Genomic DNA, 20,489 nt, shown 5'->3' with positions numbered 1-20,489 from the left:
CTTGTGCTCTATTTCAACCGGTAAATGACAATTTTTTCCATAGACTAGCCTATATGGTGTAGTACCAATAGGTGTCTTAAAAGCTGTTCGGAAAGCCCAAAGAGCATCATCAAGCTTATCCGACCACTCTTTTCTATTACTTCCAACCGATCTTTCTAGTATTCTCTTCAACGCCCTATTTGTAACTTCAGTTTGCCCACTCGTTTGAGGATGATAGGGTGTTGAAAATCTATGGTGAACACCATATTTTTGCAACACCTTAGCTAATTGATCATTGGCAAAGTGAGTGTCCAGGTCACTAATGAGAGCTTTAGGAACTCCAAATCTTGAGAATAATTTCTTTAAAAATCGTACCACCACCCGAGCATCATTAGTGGGTAATGCTTGTGCCTCCGCCCATTTAGATACGTAATCAACCGCCACCAAGATGTATTTATTTCCTTTAGACATGGGAAAGGGTCCCATGAAGTCAATCCCCCACACATGAAATATTTCACACACTTGGATGCTATGTTGTGGCATTTCATTTCGGGATGATGTATTTCCCGCTCTTTGGCATGAGTCATATTCCTTGACATATTGGGCAGCATCCTTGAAAATTGTAGGCCAATAGAACCCAATATCAAAAATCTTCTTCGCGGTGTAATGTGCTCCATGATGTCCTCCGGCGGGTCCACTATGGCAGTGTGCCAAAATTTCTTGACTTTCCTTCCCGAATACACATCTTCTTATCATTCCATCCGCGCAGATTCGGAAAAGGTATGGCTCGTCCCAAAAGTAGTATATAATTTCCGAAAAGAATTTCTTCTTTTGTTGGCGAGTCAAATCTTTTGGGATGTATTTGGTTGCTAAATAATTTGCTATATCCGCAAACCATGGCACTTCTCCCGCTACTACCAAGATATACTCATCGGAAAATCTTCCCCAATTTTATCTTCTTCTAACTTCTCTAAAAGTGGGTTCTCTAGTCTTGATAAGTGATCAGTAGCTACGTTTTCCATCCCCTTTTTATCGCGTATTTCGATATCAAACTCTTGTAGAAGTAGGACCCAACGTATCAATCTGGGCTTCGCATCTTTGTTTCGTAAATAGATACTTCAACGCGGAGTGATTGGTAAAAACGATTGTCTTGGATAATACTACGTATGGTCGGAACTTGTCAAAAGCGTATACCACCGCTAACAGCTCCTTCTCGGTAGTAGTGTAGTTCTCTTGGGTAGGATTCAATGTCTTGCTTGCGTAGTAGATTGGTTGAAAATGTTTATCAATCCTTTTCCCTAAAACAGCACCCACAGCATAATCACTAGCATCACATATTAGCTCGAAAGGAAAATTCCAATTTGGTGCTATCATGATAGGAGTAGTGGTTAATTTTTCCTTTAGCAAATGAAATGCCTCATGACATTCCTTGGAAAAATTAAATGGGGCGTCCTTCAAGAGTAATTGAGTCAAGGGCCTAGCAATCTTTGAAAAATCTTTAATAAATCGGCGATAAAATCCTGCATGGCCTAGAAAGCTTCTTATTCCCTTGACATTTGTTGGAGGTGGTAAATTGGCTATCGTATCAACCTTTGCTTTATCCACCTCTATCCCCTTCTTAGAGATCTTGTGACCCAACACAATGCCTTCCTTCACCATAAAATGACACTTCTCCCAATTGAGAACAAGCTTGGTCTTCTCACATCTTGCTAGCATTAGATCCAAGTTGGACAAGCAATCTTCAAAAGAGCAACCAAAAACCGAGAAGTCATCCATAAAAACCTCCATAAACTTTTCGATCATATCATGAAAGATAGCCATCATGCACCTTTGGAAAGTAGCTGGTGCATTGCATAACCCAAAAGGCATGCGTCTATATGCAAATGTTCCACTCGGGCATGTAAAAATGGTCTTCTCTTGGTCTTGTGGGTCGATTGGAATTTGAAAGTACCCCGAAAACCCATCGAGAAAACAATAATAAAGATGACCGGAAAGCCTCTCAAGCATTTGATCGATAAAAGGCAATGGAAAGTGATCCTTGCATGTGGCCTCATTTAGCTTCCTATAGTCGATGCAAACTCGCCACCCGGTTGCCGTCCTTGTTGGAATTAATTCGTTGTTTTCATTAGCCACTACCATCATGCCTCCATTCTTCGGAACCACTTGGACCGGACTCACCCATGGGCTATCGGAGATTGAATAAATGATTCTGGCATCTAGTAATTTCACCACCTCCTTTTTCACAACTTCTTGCATATTCGGGTTGAGTCTTCTTTGGCATTGTACTACAGCTTTTGATCCATCTTCTAAGTTGATTTTGTGGGAACAATAGGCCGGACTAATTCCCTTTATGTCGGTTATCTTCCATGCTATAGCACCTTGCCTCTTCTTTAGTACACCTACAAGGCTCTCCTTCTCATGTTCGGCCAAATCAGCAGCTATAATTACAGGTTTTTGCTGGCCATCTTCAAGAAATGTGTACTCCAAGTGATCTGGTAGTGCCTTGAGCTCAGTTTTTGTGTTCTGAATGTTGAACACGTCGGGTCCAGTAAAGGGACTCGTCGAGTCTGGTGTAATATTCGCGACTGTTTGGGTTTCTTCGAATGGACTCGCCGAGTCGGTTGAGGCTACTCGGCGAGTCAGTTTTTCTACACTTCTGATCAGATCGTCATACTCAGCTTCCTCGAGAAGTCTTTCTAACTCCATCAGGTCCCTTTCAGCATCAAACTATTCTTCAAATGAGACGGTGGACTTGCTTGGTTTTTCTTCTTTCCAATCTTCCAACAATTCTTCCAACATGTCAATTGAAAATGCCGTGTCATCACTATTCCTTGCATGCTTCATGGCTTGATCAACTCCGAAAGTGACTGATTCGTCTCCTACACGAAGGGTAAGTTTAGAATCTTGCATGTCAACGATAGCGCTTGATGTATTAAGGAAAGGTCTTCCTAATATGATCGGGACTTGGGGATCCGCTTCCATGTCTAGAACTATAAAGTCCGTGGGGAACACGAACTTGTCCACCTTCACCAAAAGATCTTCACAAATTCCTCTAGGAAATGTAACCGTTTTGTTTGCTAGGTGGATTGCTATACGAATGGGTCTTGGCTCGGGGAGATCTAACTTTTTGAAAAACGAGTAAGGCATGAGGTTTACACTTGCCCCTGAATCAGCTAGTGCGTAAATGGTGGCCAAGTTTCCAAATTGGCAGGGCAATGTTAAACTTCCCGGATCTCTTTTCTTCTTAGGAAGTTTCTTCAACATAACAGCTGAACAGTTCTCGTTTAAGACCACCTTCTTCACTTCTTCCATCTTCCTTCTATTAGTTAGAAGCTCCTTGAGAAATTTGGCGTATTTTGGCATTTTAGCAACCGCTTCTATGAATGGTATATTAATTTGAAGAGCCTTTATGTGTTCTAGAAACTTCTGGTAATCTTCTTCGTTCTTTTCTTACCTGGCTTGGGCTAGGTATGGCAGTGGAGGCTGATATGGTTTAACAGGAGGTTCATTTTTCTGATCAGGTGTCGGATTCGTCGAGTCCATATCGTGGACTCGGCGAGTAGGGTCTGGGTTCAGCTGGGTCTGATCTTGATTCTGCCCTTCTGCCTCCTTCTCTTGCCCCGGTTTCGGATCTTCGTTCTGAATAGGGGCCAGAGGGGTTATAATCTTCTCACTCCTAGTTGTGACAATGTTTATATGTGCGCCTTTTGGATTGTTTTCGGTGTTACTACGAAGTTCTCCCAGTGCTCTTTGATTCATTTGTTGGGTAAGTTGCCCCAGCTGCTTCTCAATGTTGTGAATAGATGCTTGCTGATTCCTTAATATTGTTCTTGTATCTTATATTGCAGCATCGTGGTCATTGTGTCTTTTCTCGGATGCAGCCACAAATTTAGTGAGCATTTCTTCTAGATTTGGTTTCTTTTCTTGTACCGGCTCCTCCTTTTAGTAAAAACCCCATGCCTTTTGTCTATATTTCTCCTCCATCGCTTTCTTGTACTCATCATAAGGAAGCCATTCTTTCTTAGGTTTTCGCCAATCGTCATCAAATCTATCGCCACTAGAATAGCGTACTTGCACTTTCTTATTCCCGTTCTCGTCCAAATCACAATCTCTAGTTAGATGAGGCCCATTGCAATTCTCACATCCTACCCGAATAGCATGGATTGTTTGATCCATTTTATCCATCCTCCTATCCATGGTTTTCAACATTGCCATAACTGCCGACAAATCTTCAGAAGCTACATAAGCTGATCCCTTGGTCATATCATTCCTTGGATTGTAGTATTCTCTAGAATGCTTAGAGAATTCTTCAATTAGTTCTTTGATCACCGGGGGTGCCTTCTTTGTGAGGGGTCCTTGCGAGTCAAGGAGCTGCCTAGTTGTTACATTGACTCCATCATAGAAAATGGAGACTTCTTGTTGGCTATTAAGATCATGATGTGGGCAATTCCTTAGTAGACTTTTGTATCTCTCCCATGCCTCATAAAGGGACTCTCCAGCTTGTTGTTCAAAGTTGGCAATAGCTTTCTTCAACTTGGCTGTTTTCGAAGGTGGACAAAACTGGTCAATAAATTCTTCCTTCATCTTAGCCCATGTAGTGATGGATCCGGGAGGGAGCGACTTGAGCCAATCCTTTGCAGCACCTTTGAATGTAACTGGAAGCATACGAAGCAGCTGGGTTTCGCGAGGCACATTTGGAACATTAAAATAATTAGCTACATCATTGACTTCATCCAAGTGTTTATAGGCATCTTCGTGGTCTTTTCCGTAGAAGGGGATCTCCTTGAGTTGAGCAAGTATGTGACCCTTTAGCTCAAAAGTAGCGGTCGCGGGAATTGCGGGTTGCACAAGTCCCGGGCTGGTATCATCTCGTATCCTCTTCTTCCATTCGCCCATGGGAACTTCATCGATGTTCGCCATGGTGTTGTCAAAGTCACCTTCTAGATCGCTACCTTCTTCAAATTCTCTTTCTTCCCTTTCGGTCTCGTTCACGATGTCTTCCTTGATTGGGTCTTCGTTTGCCAAGGAAGAGGTGCTGGATGCTCCTGATTTGCTGCTCTTTTTCTTGCTAAAAACGGATTTGAGATTCTTCAAAGGTGAGTTCTTTGAAGAAGCGGATTCTCCAACGGCTTTTCCTTTGTTCTTCTTTAAAGCGGACTCCGGGTCTTCAAGTGGAGGAACCAAAGACGTATTGGATCCTCGGGTCATGTAACAACTGCAACCAAAGTAAGAAAAACGCGTAAAAAGAACAAAAATAAAATAAAAATAAAAACTGTGAAACAGCGCTGGGCTCGCCGAGTAGCGTCGACTGCACTCGGCGAGTTCAAGGCTGAAACAGAAAAAATTCTAATTAAATTTCTAAAACAGAAAACTATGAAAACTAATCCTAATAACTAAATTACCTAAAAATAACTTTGTGCAAGATAAATCTCACACAAAGGATCGATAAAACTAGAAATTAGTGCTAATTTTTTGAACCGTTCCCCGACAACGGCGCCAAAAACTTGATGTGTGTAAACTCAACTAGTTTTAATCCTACTTTTAATTATAAAATTGAAACACAAAGGCAGTGGACCTATCAATTGTGGTGTAGTTAAATAAATAGGGGTTTCTCTAGTTTTGCAAGACTAGAAACTAAACTAAAACTTAACTACTTAATTAAAAGCTGAAAACACGTAAAAACAAACTAAATTCAATGATCAAAAAGGGTTTCTGTTTAGGTTCAACTTATTTACTCCTATGGTTAATTTTTTGATAATATAATAGATTGTTTGTTATTGGTTACCGACTCTAGTGATTATATTCGCGTTCGCTATTACTAATCCTTAGAAAACATACCAATTCAAACAATGGCCAGTTGATTAAACTGATAGATTTCCTAGGTTGATTGTTCGGGTTAAATAAGACTTGTAGCTAGCTAATTAAGTTTGGTGATTCACTTAACCTCTTGTTGATGGTGTATCATACAAGCTCACACATTAATTTACCCATTCTCTAATTAATCCTAGTTTCATGCTCATTATTCCTAGGCATATAGTATTGTGTTCACATAAGTTATATGAGATAAGCAATTAAGAGATGTTCATGCAGCTTAATCACTTAGCAATTAACAGAAAATAGTTATGGTTAATGCATAAGGGTCTTTAACAAGCTTAATTTAACAATTTCACCAACTAACAATTAATCAAAAGAGTAAATTAAACCATAGGAGCAAAATTGTCTTCCCCAAACAGAAACTAACGAAATTAGTTCAAGATTTCAGTGTAGGAAAGCTTAAAAACGAATTCAAATAATCCTAACATAATTCTGTTCAAAGGTAGAGTGGAAAATTAAACCTAAAGTGCCTTAATCTCTTAAGAATGAAGGATTAGGGTTCTTCACACGTTCTTCTGATCTCCAGCAAGTTCCTTAGTCGCCAAGTAAGTTCTCCAAAAAGCCAGAGAGTCCTCAATTCGGGTTTGTGAAGTCTATTTATAGTTTTCTCAAAACAGGGGCTACTCGTCGAGTAGATAACTGACTCGACGAGTCCCTTTGTTGAATCCGTATGCGGCAAGGACTTCTCGTATTTCTTCGCGAACCTTCGTGTCTACTCGTCGAGTAGCTTCAGAATTAAGCCTTTTCCTTCTTTCTTCCATTTCCGAGCTTTCGATCGTGACTCCTGCTTCCTTTTGCTTCCGAGCACGACTTCTGGACTGAAAATATAATTCAAACATTATTAAGTATCTTTTGTCCATAATATGCGAATAATTAGCTAATAATTGATAAAAATCTATACTAAAAATATGGCTAAATATGCAAATATCAAAATACATGTGAGAAACAATTCCACTCTTTGGTCTCATTTTACGTGATTCTTTTCGCACATCAAAACCTCATTCTTCAACATATTCTTTATATTTATTTTCATAATCTAATATAGTATCAAATAGCTGCCCTTATTCGATCTTAATATCATCAGCCACAACTGGATAGTAATATAACTTTCCTCTTGGTGAATATTCCTTGTTAACACATGCATATTCGATTAATAACAGGTGGTTGAAATTAAAAAACCATAAAAATATTATAATTTTTCATTCTTGAACATATTATAACATAAACAAATAAGGATTATTGTTCAAGCCTGAAGTTACTGTTTTGCATAAACAGCTGATTAGTGAATCTAGATGTTCATACATGGTAATTTTAAAAAGTTGAACATATATGAACAATATGTGTGATTGAGTAATGAAGTATATTTTTGTAAAATTGTACATTATTTAACATATATGGACAATTATATACAACCATGAGTGTTCATTGGTTAGTTAAAGGTTTATTTTTATTCATGAAATAAAAGGTTTTTCATCTGTTTCAATGTTCATCGGTATATGTTCATGTCTCAAAATTAAATTGAATATAATTAGATTTCACTACAATTATACAAGAACTGTTCTGTTTCATAATTGTTCATTAGCTAACGTAGATAATATGTTCTTTCGTGAATTAAAGGGTTATGTTCAAATATGTGCATCCATTTGAATGTTCATGAATGAACATTCAAACGAATATACAAAGATTACATTGCAATTATACAAGAATTGACATTGTTCTTTTATAAATGTTCATTAGTGATTGTATATGTTTAGACTTGCTAAGTTATGAAATCGATAAGAACATGAAGTAAAGAATAAAATTATATAACCTAGTACATTGCTACCAAATGATGATGAATAAGTCGATATTGTCTACTTTGATGATCCAATATTGCTAAGAATTCCAGTTTCTTATGTTTCCATTGATGACCGTTGAATGGATAGATGTTTCTTGAGGTTCAGAAGCAAATTATCAACGATTTACTCATAAAATCTTCCAACTGCAACTAAAATGAAGATGCTAACAATTTCGCTATTTTGTTGGATTAGTTTTGTCCATTTCCATATTGTTTGCCAACGTTTTTTTCTTACGTTTAATGACATGCTTATTAACATACGTTTTTCTTATGTTTAATGACAATGATTATTTTTTCCCATATTACCCTTATACATGTTCTATTATAAAATGGTTCTATGGTTTTATATTGGTCTCCCCCCCCCCACACACACACACACACACACACACACACATATATATATATATATATATATATATATATATATATATATATATATATATATATATGTACAAAATGGATGTTGTAGAGTTGAAAAACTCTTAGATCGATTAGATCTTCAACAGATTAAACAATAAAATCAAACGAACACAGCAAACACAATATGGAATCAAATAATGCTGAATGATTCAAAAGTAGTCACGCCTCAGCAGAGCTCGACAAAGAACTTCCACTGTAGAGGCGAGCTAGGGTTTTGTAGTACAAATCAAAACAATAATTATCAAAGCGCTAATTACTAAGGCTGCATGCATGCACCTTAAATACAAAACCCTAAACAAAAACAATCACAGTTGGACAGGCCCAACCGGATGGCAAAACTGGGCTAAGGACCGAGCCCATGACGCAACACTTATTCAACCCAACAATCTCCCCCTTTGCGTCAAATGAGGCGAGAGATTATTTCTGTTGTGTAGCCTTCACTTTCTTCGCAACCTTGAACAGCCGAGGAATGATAGCAAGAAGCGTCTGCCGAAATTGAATGACCCATCGTAGCATATCAGTAAACAACTTCTTGTCGGCTGCAGAATTCTGATCACAACGGTGAATAATCTCCAAAATATGCTCCAAGAAAGCTGTTGAGAACAGGTGCTTATCAATGAGAGCAAAGAGACATTTTTGACTTTCACCTCTAACGAACATCACCGTGTGAAATTTTGGGTCGATTTTACCCTTGAACATTGCGTTCACATTGCCAGTTCTTCCAATAGGTTTGATCGTTGGTCGCTTGTGAATGGCAGATGCGATTTCTTGATCCATCTTCGCTACTTCATGAATGTAGCAAACAAGCATTCGCTTGATGTGGTCAATTATCGGCTGATACTCCTGAGGATTTGACAATAGAATATTGTTGAGGAGTAACCAGTCGTGAGGGTTAAGATTCGGTAGATCAGCCAGGGAGAAATTATGAACCGAGCTATCAGAGCCTCGGGTCACTTTAAACTTAACGTTGACAAATTCTCCTGCTGAATAAGGCTTCAGCACCTTAACCGTAGTAATCTTCTGTGAGTTCCAGGTTAAGTAATGTGGCTGTGCGAACTCCAGATAAAATTCCAACAGATCCCGATCTACCTTCGGGTCTGGAGAGGGAACTGCAGCAGTTGAGTTGAAGCAATGAAAGATAAATGCCTTTCGAGTGATTGGCATATCGAATTGAGCGTCCTTCGAGTTCTTAAGACCGAACGAGATAACAGGTTCGAGCCAATGAGTACTCGGTTCATCTATAGCTTCTCTCTGGAGCGATTCAATGGTCCATTCCGGAAATATGGACTTCTTTTTCTCCAAGAGCTCCTTTTCTTTTTGCTTCTTCTCGAGCTCAACTGATTCCTTTTCAATCTTTTCCTGAAGCTCCTTATCAGTAGGCTTAGTTTTCCTAAAGATCTTAGAGGGATTTTCACCCAAGATATCTTCAAAATCATCATCATCTTCCACATCATCTTCACCAATTTTCTTCTTCTTCTTATCCCTTTTGCTGACCGAAGCTACATTAACCTTCGGTGCAGCTGTTGATTTGGGTTCAGGAAGAGGTTGAGTATTATCCCTGCTTGTTTGAGTAACCTTTTCCTTTTCCTTTTCTCCCCATTGTTTCGGCTGGACAGAAGTCACCGAAACACCCTCTATCCGACTAAGGATATCCAACGCAGGTCTGAGTTTTTCAGCTAAATGGCGTCTGATGGATATAGTCAGAATAGAGTCATAGGCGTCAAGAAGATGTAACAAAATGGAATGAACGTCACCCACGGAGCTTCTAATTACTTCTCTTTCAGACTTTAAATCATTAAGCTCAGTTGTGGCAGAACGAAGCTTAAGATTTTGAATTTTGAGCTAAGAAGTACGTTTGTCAAGCTCATCCATAATTCGATTTTCAAAAGCCAGTTCGGCTTCCAGCTGAGTTAGACGCTCCTTGACATTATCATGAAGATTTTTATTGGCAACTTCAATGGCCTTTCGAGCGACTTCAAGATTAGTCCTTTCGGTTTCAAGAGAACGCTTGAGATTATCAACCGAAGCATTCACTGTCTGAGAGTTCTTTTGAGCGGCAGCTTGCAACGAATCGAGGAATAACTGAGCCTCAGAAATTAGTTTTTCGACTTTTGCGTTCGCATCTTTGCATTCTTCCGTTGAGGCCTCAACAGCAAGCGAGGCCTTCTGACATTGGGAAGTGGAGGCATCAATGGCCTTTGCTGCGGCAGAGAGAGATGCATCATGCTCTTTGACAACAGAAGAAAATAATGCCTTTAGAGCAGCTTCGGAGTAAGCACCAGTTGATGTGGAAGAAAGTAGTTGATCGAGTTTGTCAGTAACCGTCTTTAGATGGCGCTTAGTAAAAGGAGCATCGTCATCGTCATCACTTTGAACACGGTAGGGACTGAAGTAAGTGGAATCAAACTCCAAGTCCTCTCCTCCAAGAACAGTGTTGGTTTCGGTAGATGGGGTAGGTGATGGTGGTTCGGTAGTTACTGGAGGTTCGGTAGTGATAGGGGGTTCGGTAGTGACCAGGGGTTCGGGTGCTGAAGAACGAGTCCCCGTATCAGATACGTTGGTTCGAACTCCAGTAGTGGTGGTAGTAGTAGACTCAGTGAAGATGGGTGCAGGAATGGGAATAGTAAAGGATGGTTGAGATGAAATGATAGGAAAAATCGGAGGGATGGAGACAGGAATAGAAACAGGTGGAGGCGAAGGTGCTTTGTAACGAACAGGTTCCTCGGGTGTAGGCGAGCGACGTGGTGTATCACCACGAACCGAACCTGCATCCTCTGAGCTTTCGCTGTCAGATTCACTGGGAGGAATTGGTGGTTGATTAGGAGGCACATACTCTGAATCAGAATCACTTGAGGATTGGAGAATTAGCCGGCGGGCAGGTTTCTTGCCTTTCTTCGCCTTAGGCTGTGTCGGCGCTGCTTTCTCCGACTTTCACTTCCTAGGGGTTTGAACTTTTGAGACTTGGCCCCCCTTATCTCCCTTTTTGACTTCTGGCTTTTTTCCTCTTTTGGCAGGTTTGTCTGCGTCTTTGATTGATTTCACCATGTCAGCAGTGAGTTCCCTTGGACCAGAGGAGGGAAGCTTCTTGTATTCCTGAATAATCTTGCTTGAAGGAGGCACAAAGGCGAACATCGACTCAGGAATGGACCCAACAAAAGCAAATTTTGAAGGATGAGTAACGATGATGTTGGTAGTATGAAACGTAGCAATGGAAGAAAGCATCGAGTTCGCCATGATAGGAACATGGAAACGATCCATTGCCCACTGAGTAACAATGGTCCAGAAGCGAGCACAAGAGATTTCGGTGTGGCGAGATGAAGATGATAAACTCTGAATGAGTTGAAGCCATAAAACCATTCCATAATCCAGATTAAGACCGTGGTACACACCGTAAAGCAAAGTCATGAAGGAGTTGCTTGCACCATCAGAGCCGGCACTCCATTCAGAAAGCCCTTTGAACAGTAGAGTGAAGAGGCCATTCCATTGAGGAGGAAGGCAGGACTTTTTGAACTTAGTGGCAGTGGTTAGGGTTTCAGTATACCCATGTTGTAGAACATAGAGAATAGTTGACCTGTGGCAACGGAGTCGGGATTAACCATGGAATCTTCATACGCAAGCCCTAGAAGAGAACAAAAACGATTCCTGGAGATTGAGGCCTTCTGATTAAGAATGTCGAAGAAGATTTTGTCTGCTCCCTTGTCATACGTTGAAGAGGAGTAGATTTGTGAGAGACAAGACATCGGCACGACTTCGACGGTGGTAAGGGCTTTAACGAGTGGGGAATATTTCAGGCATTCCACCACTTGATACATGTAGGTATCGTAAAGAAAAGGGGAGAGATCAATCAGCAAGTTCTGATTGGGCTTGATGGCAAGAAGAGTGGAGCGTGCAGTTGTTTCTTGAACTGAGGATGACTCTGCCATTGATGAAGCTTGTCAAGGAAGAAGATGAACAGTAAGAAATTGATCGCCTGCCTCTGCTCTAGAAGATTGAAGTGTGGTAAGGAACAGTCACACTGAAATCAGCCCTTATATACGATCTTGGAGAGAGAAAAATCAAAAGTTATTATTGCTTGAATCTTGGAAACGACTCCTGAAAAGGCGTGATTTGACAGCTTGCAACCCCGATAAAGTAGTGATGACGCAGGATGATGACCTATTCAAATTCTGGCGCCTTCCAACCTTATCCATAAATCAAATCAGACGTTTAAACTTCCTGCTGAGTCAGCGGGTGAATCTCCAATAAAATTGCTAGTACCATAAAATATCAAAGACGTTACACCAAACCATCGCTTTGAATTTCGAAACCGTTTGCATTAACTTGTTAAGAACTGAACAAGACCTCTTTGAGAATATAGAATGTGTGTGCATAAGAGTGTAAATGAGAAAGAAATAAAGCAGAGTCTTTGTGGGAAGTTGTGATGTCTATTAAGACATAAAGCAGTGGATCCCGGGCACGAATCTCTTCCTTCAAAGTCAAGAGAGACTTCAAAGTGCTTGTTTGGATTCCCGTTGAATTACGATCAAGTACTTGTTAAGAAGCATTGAAAGGCATCTTTTTAATTAAGGCTTTTAAGGGTGGCTTTCGCTTCAATTCTTGATTTCGATACTTGATGTAAGACCGAAACAGAACGAAGTACTTGTGAGACCAATGTGGCCTGTTAAACAAGTAGGTAGGAAACATATTCAGTGACTTGGTGATAAATGAGAACAGGAAATCTCAAAAAAAAATAAAAAACTGGATCCGTTTGGGAAGAAAAAGTCTTGGTGAAAAACAATTTCATAAGGATCGCGCAAAAAGAAAATTGAGATTTCATAAGGTGACATGTAATAGCTAGAAAGTTGAAGTGTTCACCGTTAATTCATTATGGGAGTTGGATTTTGGGTTTCACTTAATTCGTGGTGGACAAAAGTAAGATCATCAACACAGAAATTGTGTAACCATAAACCTCAGTGGTTATTGTTGAGAGTCTCAAGGGTTACCAGATATGAAACGAACTGTGATGGAGAAAAATAAGATGGTTAAAAGAACCGAAAGTGCCTCTGCCATAAAGAATTGACAAAGCAGAAAAACTCTTAAATCAATGTGAGAAGAGTAAGGCAGCTCATGATTAGAGTAAATTTGAAAGCCTGATTGGGGAGACAAGATTTGTATATATATCAAGTCATTAAGGCTTTACTCAAAATCGATCGAGGCTTTGGTCAACATACATCAGCATGCTTCTAGGGACACTTAGCTAGTACATAGATTAAGATTCATACCTACCCCAGCTCCATCACTGAGAGAAAGTAGTGTACAGAAAGTAAACAGAGCAAATTTTTGAAGTGATAAAAAAAATATTTTTGTATTTTAGGAAATTTTCTGAAAAAGAAAAAAAAACATAAATAAAAATATTTTTGGATTTTATGAGATTTTCTGAAAAAGAATTAAAAACAGAAATAAAAATATGTTTGGATTTTAGAAGAATATAAAAGAAATACGTAAAGAAATATGTGAAGAAAGTTCTAAGAAAATAGTATACATACCATACAACCGAAACCATACGACAGAAATTAGAGGCGAAGCGAGACAGGTGAAACCGAACCCGAAATGGACCGAGCGTTTGGTGCATTTCGGTTCCAGAAGAACCGAACCCGAAATGGACCGAGCGTTCGCTCTATTTCGCTTCTAACTTTTATTGAAACACAGGAGATTTCGGTACGGATTCAGCTTCCATCATTCCTAGGCCATGCAATATTTTATTAAAGCTTGCTTCAGGCAAGACCTTAGTGAAGATGTCTACTAGTTGATCAGTGGTTCTTACAAAATGAATTTCAACATTACCGTCTTCCACATGATCTTTGATAAAATGATACCTCAGTGCTATGTGTTTCGTCTTTGAGTGTTGCACTGGGTTGTGACAAATCCTAATTGCACTTTCGGAATCACAATATAATGGGATTTTCTTCATATTCAGGCCAAAGTCACGAAGTTGAATTTGTATCCAGATGACCTGAGATGTGCATGATGCTGCGGCAATGTATTCTACTTCGGCAGTGGAGAGAGAAACACATGTTTGTTTCTTAGATTGCTAGCTTACGAGTTTGCCGTCCAAAAATTGACATCCTCGAGTGGTACTTTTCTGGTCTAGACCACATCCCCCAAGATCAGCATCTGAGAATGCTTGGACAAAGAATCCTGAGTTGGCCGGGTACCACAACCCGAGAGAAGTAGTTCGTTTTAGATACCGAAATATGTTCTTTACTGCTAACAAATGTGGTTCACGAGGATTTGCTTGAAACCTGGCACAATAACAAACAGAGAGCATTATATCTGGCCGACTAGCAGTGAGATACATTAGAGATCCTATCATCTGACGATAAAGAGTCACGTCAACAGCCGGTTTGTCCAGAGAAGGTGTTAGCTTTGTGCCAAACGCCATAGGAACCTTCACTTTTGAATCTCCCAACATTCCAAACTTGGCAAGCAATGTCTTCGTGTAGGCCTCTTGATTAATGAAAATGCCTTCGGGTCCCTATCTTATATTTAGACCGAGGAAAAAGTTAATAGGACCCATTGAGCTCGTTTCAAATTTAGTTTCCATCAGCTTCCTAAACTCAGCAGTTAAGCTAGGATTTGTGGAGCCGAAGATGATGTCATCAACGTAAATTTGAACGATCATAAGGTGGTTACCCTCTTTCTTGCGAAAGAAGGTTGGGTCAACCGAAACTTGTTTAAATTTAGACATTTTCAAAAATATGGTAAGAGTTTCATACCAGGCCCGTGGAGCTTGTTTGAGACCATAGACAGCTTTGTCCAAGATGTAGTAGTGATCTGGATATTTTTCGTTCACAAAGCCCGATGGTTGTTCTACATACACAGTTTCTTCCCGTTCACCATTTAAGAAGGCACACTTTACGTCCATTTGGAAGACTTCAAAGTTTTTGTGTGCAGCGTAGGCAAGAAAAATGCGAACCGATTATAACCGTGCTACTGGAGAGAAGGTCTCTTCATAGTCTATGCCCTCTTCTTGACAGTATCCTTTCACGACCAACCTCGCCTTATTGCGTATCACATTCCCTTCCTTATCCATATTATTCCTGAATACCCATTTTAAACCAACCACAGAGGCATCCCTTGGTGTTGGAATCAGTCTCCATACTTTATTTCGTTCGAATTCATGTAGTTCGTCCTGCATTGCCTGTACCCAATCAGAATGATCAAGTGCAGTCTTGACTGTCTTCGGTTCGACCTTTGAGACAAAAGAGTTAAACATACAAAATTATACTTTAGAGAAAAGTGTTGTTCGTTTCTCTTTTAGCTGAGATCGTGTGAGAACTTTTTCCGTGGAATCACCAATAACTTGCGATTGGGGATGATCTTTTGTCCATTTAATGAGTGGAGGATAATTTGGATCGAATGAAGGATCCAATTCAGAGTTTACTTCTTCTTCAAACTCCGACTGACTATCATCATCGTTTATGTTCGCGTTCTCCTCCTCGAGCAATGATACTTCATCTGTTGCAGGATTAGAATCTTTCACTTCGAACGATGATACTTCCTCAGTTTCAGGATTAGAATCTTTCACTTCGAGCGATGATACTTCCTCAGTTGCAGGATTAGAATATTTCACTTCGAACGATGTTTCTTCCTCAGTTTCAGGCTCAAAATTTTCCCCTTGAAGTTGGCTTTCGGTTGCAGAGCACTCCCCCTCGAATGTTGGATCTTGGTTGGGAAGATCAGACGAACCCTCCCCCTGAGCTTGAGAGCAATCTTTTTGAGGTTCACCTGTGTCCGGCTTGTTGGATTTCACAGGCTGTTCTTCTTCCATACTCGCTGCAGCTTCATCGATTATTTTCTTCAAGTTGTCTACCTTGTTGTCTGCAGCTTTGGATTTAGAGATAATGGCCTTTTCGGGCTCATCAAACAGCAGCATGTATTATTCAAAAAGGTTCGAAATAGGTATTGTAACTTGACCAGAACTTGGAAATATATCCCCCACAGAACCTTCGGTGGTTTTGAGTCTCCTGACGTAGTTGTCGTCGAAGGTAACATAATAGGTCTCCTCGATTTTCTTTGAACGTTTGTTGAGAACCCTATATGCTTTTGAGGTTAAGGAATAACCCAGAAAGATTCCTTCATCTGCTTTCACATCAAATTTATTTCGGTGCTCCTTTGAATTAAAGATGAAGCATCTTGAACCAAACACATGGAAAAACTTGACATTTGGCTTTCGGTTGTTTAAGATCTCATATGGAGTGATTGAAAAGCGTTTGTTGAGATAGGATATGTTCTGCGTAAAGCATGCAGCAGCAATGGCATTAGCCAGAAATACAGAGGTAATGAAGCGAAGCTCAACATAGTTCTGGCTGCTTCACACAGAGATCGGTTTCGCCTTTCGACAATACCATTCTGTTGTGGAGTATACGGAGCCGAGAAGTTGTGAGTGGTTCCTTTCTCTGCAAGAAACTCTTCAAATTCTTTATTCTTAAACTCCAATCCGTTGTCACTTCTTATGTTACGAACGACCTTTCTTAGCTGGACTTCAATTTGCTTGATAAAGAGTTTAAGTTGAGGAGTGGCCTCCGATTTCTGCTTCAAAAAGAATACCCAGGTAAATCGAGAGAAGTCATCCACTACAACAAGTATATACTTGTTGCCACCAACACTTTCGATTGATGAAGGACCACATAGATCAACATGAAGTAATTCAAGTGGTTCGATAATTTTTGTGTTGATGCGAGAAGGATGACTCTGTCGACTTTGCTTTCCCATTTCACATGCAGCACACAGGTGTTCTTTATCGAATTTCAGAACAGGAAGACCTCGAACGTGATCTCCAAGTACCAGTTTGTTGATTTCTTTAAAATTCAGATGGGAAAGTCTTCGGTGCCATAGCCAGCTTTCGTTTGAATGAGCCTTTGACAGCAAGCAGATTGCTGGTTTTCCCCGTATGGGATTGAGATTCAGAGGGTACATCTCTCCTTTTCGCTTTGATTTGAGCATAATATTGTTTGACTTCTTTTCAATAATCTCTGATCCCTCATCGTCGAAGGACACCTTTAGCCCAGTACCAACTACCAGTTGAGAAACACTGATAAGGTTGTGTTGCAAACCCTCAACATACGCCACTTTTCTTATCGAGAACTCGTCATTGGTAATCATACCATAACTTTTGATCGTGCCATAAGAGTTGTTACCATACTTGACACTTCCACCATTTGTAAGGGACCGAAACTCCCTCAGTTCTTCCCTTCTTCCTGTCATGTGACGCGAGCAGCCACTGTCTATGTACCATTCACCGTCAAACTGCTCGTCACGTATAACCTGCAAAATGTAAGCAGATTTAGGAACCCAAAGTTTCTTGGGTCCTCGTGAGACTTTTACAGAGTAGGGAATTGTAAGCGAAACATCAACTAAAGAGGTTCTTTTTGTTAACGTTGTTTCATCTTTTCTTTTTAAGGTGAAAACTTTGATTTTATCTGATTTAAGCACTTTAGGTGGTGTTGCCGAATATGTGTATTTTACGTTAGCGTACTTTCGATCAACATCATGCTTGATTGACGAATTCTTTGCATTTTCTGAACAAAGTTTTTCTTTTCCCTTTTGATCATTCTGTGAGTGATGGTTAGAACTAGGGAAATGAGATTTGGAAACGGAGTTAGCTTTTCGGATGTAGCTCTTTTGTGGATGAGAGCCATAATTACTTTCCCTTCGGTTCTTCTCGCTGATTAGTCTAGAACCAAAACCACTCTTTTGGTTTTTCTCCTCTCGAGAACCGAAACCTTGAGTTCGGTAGATATTCTTTGATGGACCGAAACTCTTCTTTCGATTAGATTAATTTTGAGAACCGAAACTCTGTCTTCGGTTGTTTGCTCCATGCTAAGTGTGAATGCTGGAGTTTTCTTTTCCTTCCACCTTTTGCTTAGAAGGTTTTTCATAGCGAACGTAGTTGGGATTTTGAGATCGCCAGAATTGCTTCCTTTCAGTGAGGTTTTTCTTGTACCTCACATTCCTTTGATGCTTTCGTTCTTTCACCTGTTTAGGATTTCTGTGGATGTTGGCCTTTTTCTCAGATTTTTGAACACAGGCTTCACTCTTGAGTGAGGAGGTTTCGCTTGATAAACGAGAAGGATCATTAAGTGGTTCTGCCACATACCTTCCTTTTACTCTCCACGATGTTTTCTGTGACAGACCTACTGTTTCATCGGCATTATCAATAGGTGCTGACCAGAAATACTCATCACATCCTTCAGCATTATCTTCTGCTACTATTGCCGTTAGTTCGGCTGTTTGTTGCTGAGTAACTCCATTAACTTTGTACACCTGATTTGGAGTCGTTTGGACCTTTTGATACACTACGGCCTTTTCTTTAAGGACTTTGGTCTTGTCGTTGGACAAACGAGCGAACTCAACCGAATTTTCAGAAATAACATTTTTGTTAGTTTCGGGTTTGCTTTTGACAAATTCTGAACAGTCAACCTCATCTTCCACAGAAATGACGCTCATATCATCATCCTCATCGAATTCAGAAGTATTTTCAACATCAAACTTATTTTCTGAACTCAACTTAGCATTCAACGAGACAAATTTCTGTACAGTTTCGGTTTGAATTTTCAATTTGTCATTTTCATCCAACAAATTTTTGAGCATGTCCCTATGGTCTTTGGACTTTATGAAGGACTCTATTTTGTCAAGACCAATTCTGTAAGCAGGAGAAATATCCTCAGAAGAAACAACATTTTCGCAATCATATGCATCGGCATCGATTTCATCCTCCTTTAACTCAAGGAAGGGTAAAATCATACGATGTATCTTCTTCCCTATTTCACAATCGAGATGTAATTGAGTAATATTGGTATATAAACGCTTAGCAATTAAGCAAAAAACATTTCGTTGTTTTAAAAGCTTCAAATTATCTCTTTGCAAATAAATTGTTTTGTCCCTAGATCTAATCAACTCCTTCTCCTTCTGCTCAATCCACATTCGCCTCTCCTCACTCTTCGATGACACCCTGTTGATTTGATCAGTTAGGTTAGAGTTTGTGATGCGAGTTTGAGTTAAACTTCCACTTAGACTAGAAAATTTGGATTTTAATCCATTGAGTTCCTTTTCATAGTTGGTGATAGGGATTTTTAGAGAGATAAGAATAGATTGTACCTTCTGGATAACCTCGTCGCATTCGTTGATCTGCTGACTGACAGGTTTCGCTGCAAAACAGCGATCTTTTCTCTCCTTATCTTCATCATGTCCCCCTTCAGTGGTATAGCCTCGCATGTGTGACACTCCAGAAGTCACCATCAAACACCTTCCTGTAGTATTCTCTTCCTTCACCAACAGAGCCCTGCCATGAGTCGGCTTCCTCACTTCTTCGTCCTCTGAATCAGTCAACACCTCCAAATTCATCATCAGCAACATTTCCCTACACAATGAGAGCATTCATAGTGTTGTTAGATCCTGCTTTCTTCTTCCTGATTTCCTCCAAACGCCTTGTGAGGTTCACTTCCTCGTCCTCATCCTCGTTCTTCTCAGTCATCTTTCTCAGCATGCAATCTTTAGCGAAGTGATTTTTACCTCCACAGTAGTGACAGGTGAAGCCAGAGTCACCTCCAAGTTTCGCTTCCTTCTTTGGTTCCTCCGTCTGAGAAACACTTTTCGGTTCCTCCTTTGCTTTCTCCGTGCTGTAACTGCCTTGCCAGTTTCGGTTCTTGTTTGTTGAGAACCTTCTCTTGATGAATTTCTTGGGATTTGACACCATCAGAGCATAGTCTTCGCTTGTTAGATCATATTCGGATAGATCTAAATCTTCTTCTTCCTCAACAGTGTTCTTACCTTTTGAGATTAGGGCTAAGGATCCCATGCTAGAAACCACATTCGTTTCTTTATTCAAGGCATTCTCATGCGACTTCAGTATCCCCACTAGTTTTGCAAGAGAATAACTTTTGAACTGTTCATGAGCCTTTACTGTTGACACTACAGCCATCCATTCCGATCTAAGACCATTCATGAATGTTACCTTTTGTTCAATGACCTTCCTTTCGATCCCATGCTTGATCATCTTACTTAGGAGATGATTGAAGCGATCGAAGGTTTGAACAAGCTTCTCTTCAGGCTTCTGCTTGAAATCACCAAATTCTGAGAGCAACAGTGTTTGGATTGAATGCTCAAGATCTTCATCTGTAGAGTATAATTCCTTCAACCTGACCCATATTTCCTTTGCTGTCGTGCAAGAGCTTACCAACCGAAACGTGTCTGACTGTAATGCAAACCTTATCATCCTTAAAGCTTTGATATTGCATTGAAACTTTTCCTTCTCATCTTGAGGTATATCTTTCACGTCACTTATGAGTTGATTATATTCCTTTTGAGTTTTGACAACTCTTGAGGTACTTGCATGAAC

General features: G+C 40.0%; 1 protein-coding gene and 1 non-coding gene across 2 annotated transcripts; one reads left to right on the top strand and one right to left on the bottom strand.

Annotated features, from left to right (window-relative positions):
* Positions 1 to 2,706: 2,706 nt before the first annotated feature.
* LOC145164396 (uncharacterized) lies at positions 2,707 to 3,342 on the bottom strand. Its single transcript, XM_079083118.1, has one exon. It carries the CDS (start codon positions 3,340 to 3,342, stop codon positions 2,707 to 2,709), a length of 636 nt encoding a protein of 211 aa, XP_078939244.1.
* Positions 3,343 to 4,408: 1,066 nt separating this feature from the next.
* LOC145168280 (small nucleolar RNA R71) lies at positions 4,409 to 4,515 on the top strand. Its single transcript, XR_013741847.1, has one exon. It is a non-coding gene; the product is annotated as a small nucleolar RNA R71 (small nucleolar RNA).
* Positions 4,516 to 20,489: the final 15,974 nt, after the last annotated feature.

The sequence above is a fragment of the Lactuca virosa genome, chromosome 3 (assembly GCF_052849685.1).
Source record: "Lactuca virosa cultivar CGN04683 chromosome 3, Lactuca_virosa_CGN04683_v6, whole genome shotgun sequence".
In the NCBI taxonomy this organism is placed as follows: domain Eukaryota; kingdom Viridiplantae; phylum Streptophyta; class Magnoliopsida; order Asterales; family Asteraceae; genus Lactuca; species Lactuca virosa.
Note: the sequence above shows the minus strand (reverse complement) of the source record. Positions and strands in the feature narration are given on the sequence as shown.

Bases quoted from the DNA above. Each gene is read 5' to 3' on its own strand.
- LOC145164396 (XM_079083118.1), bottom strand. From the start codon at position 3,342: ATGCCAAAATACGCCAAATTTCTCAAGGAGCTTCTAACTAATAGAAGG.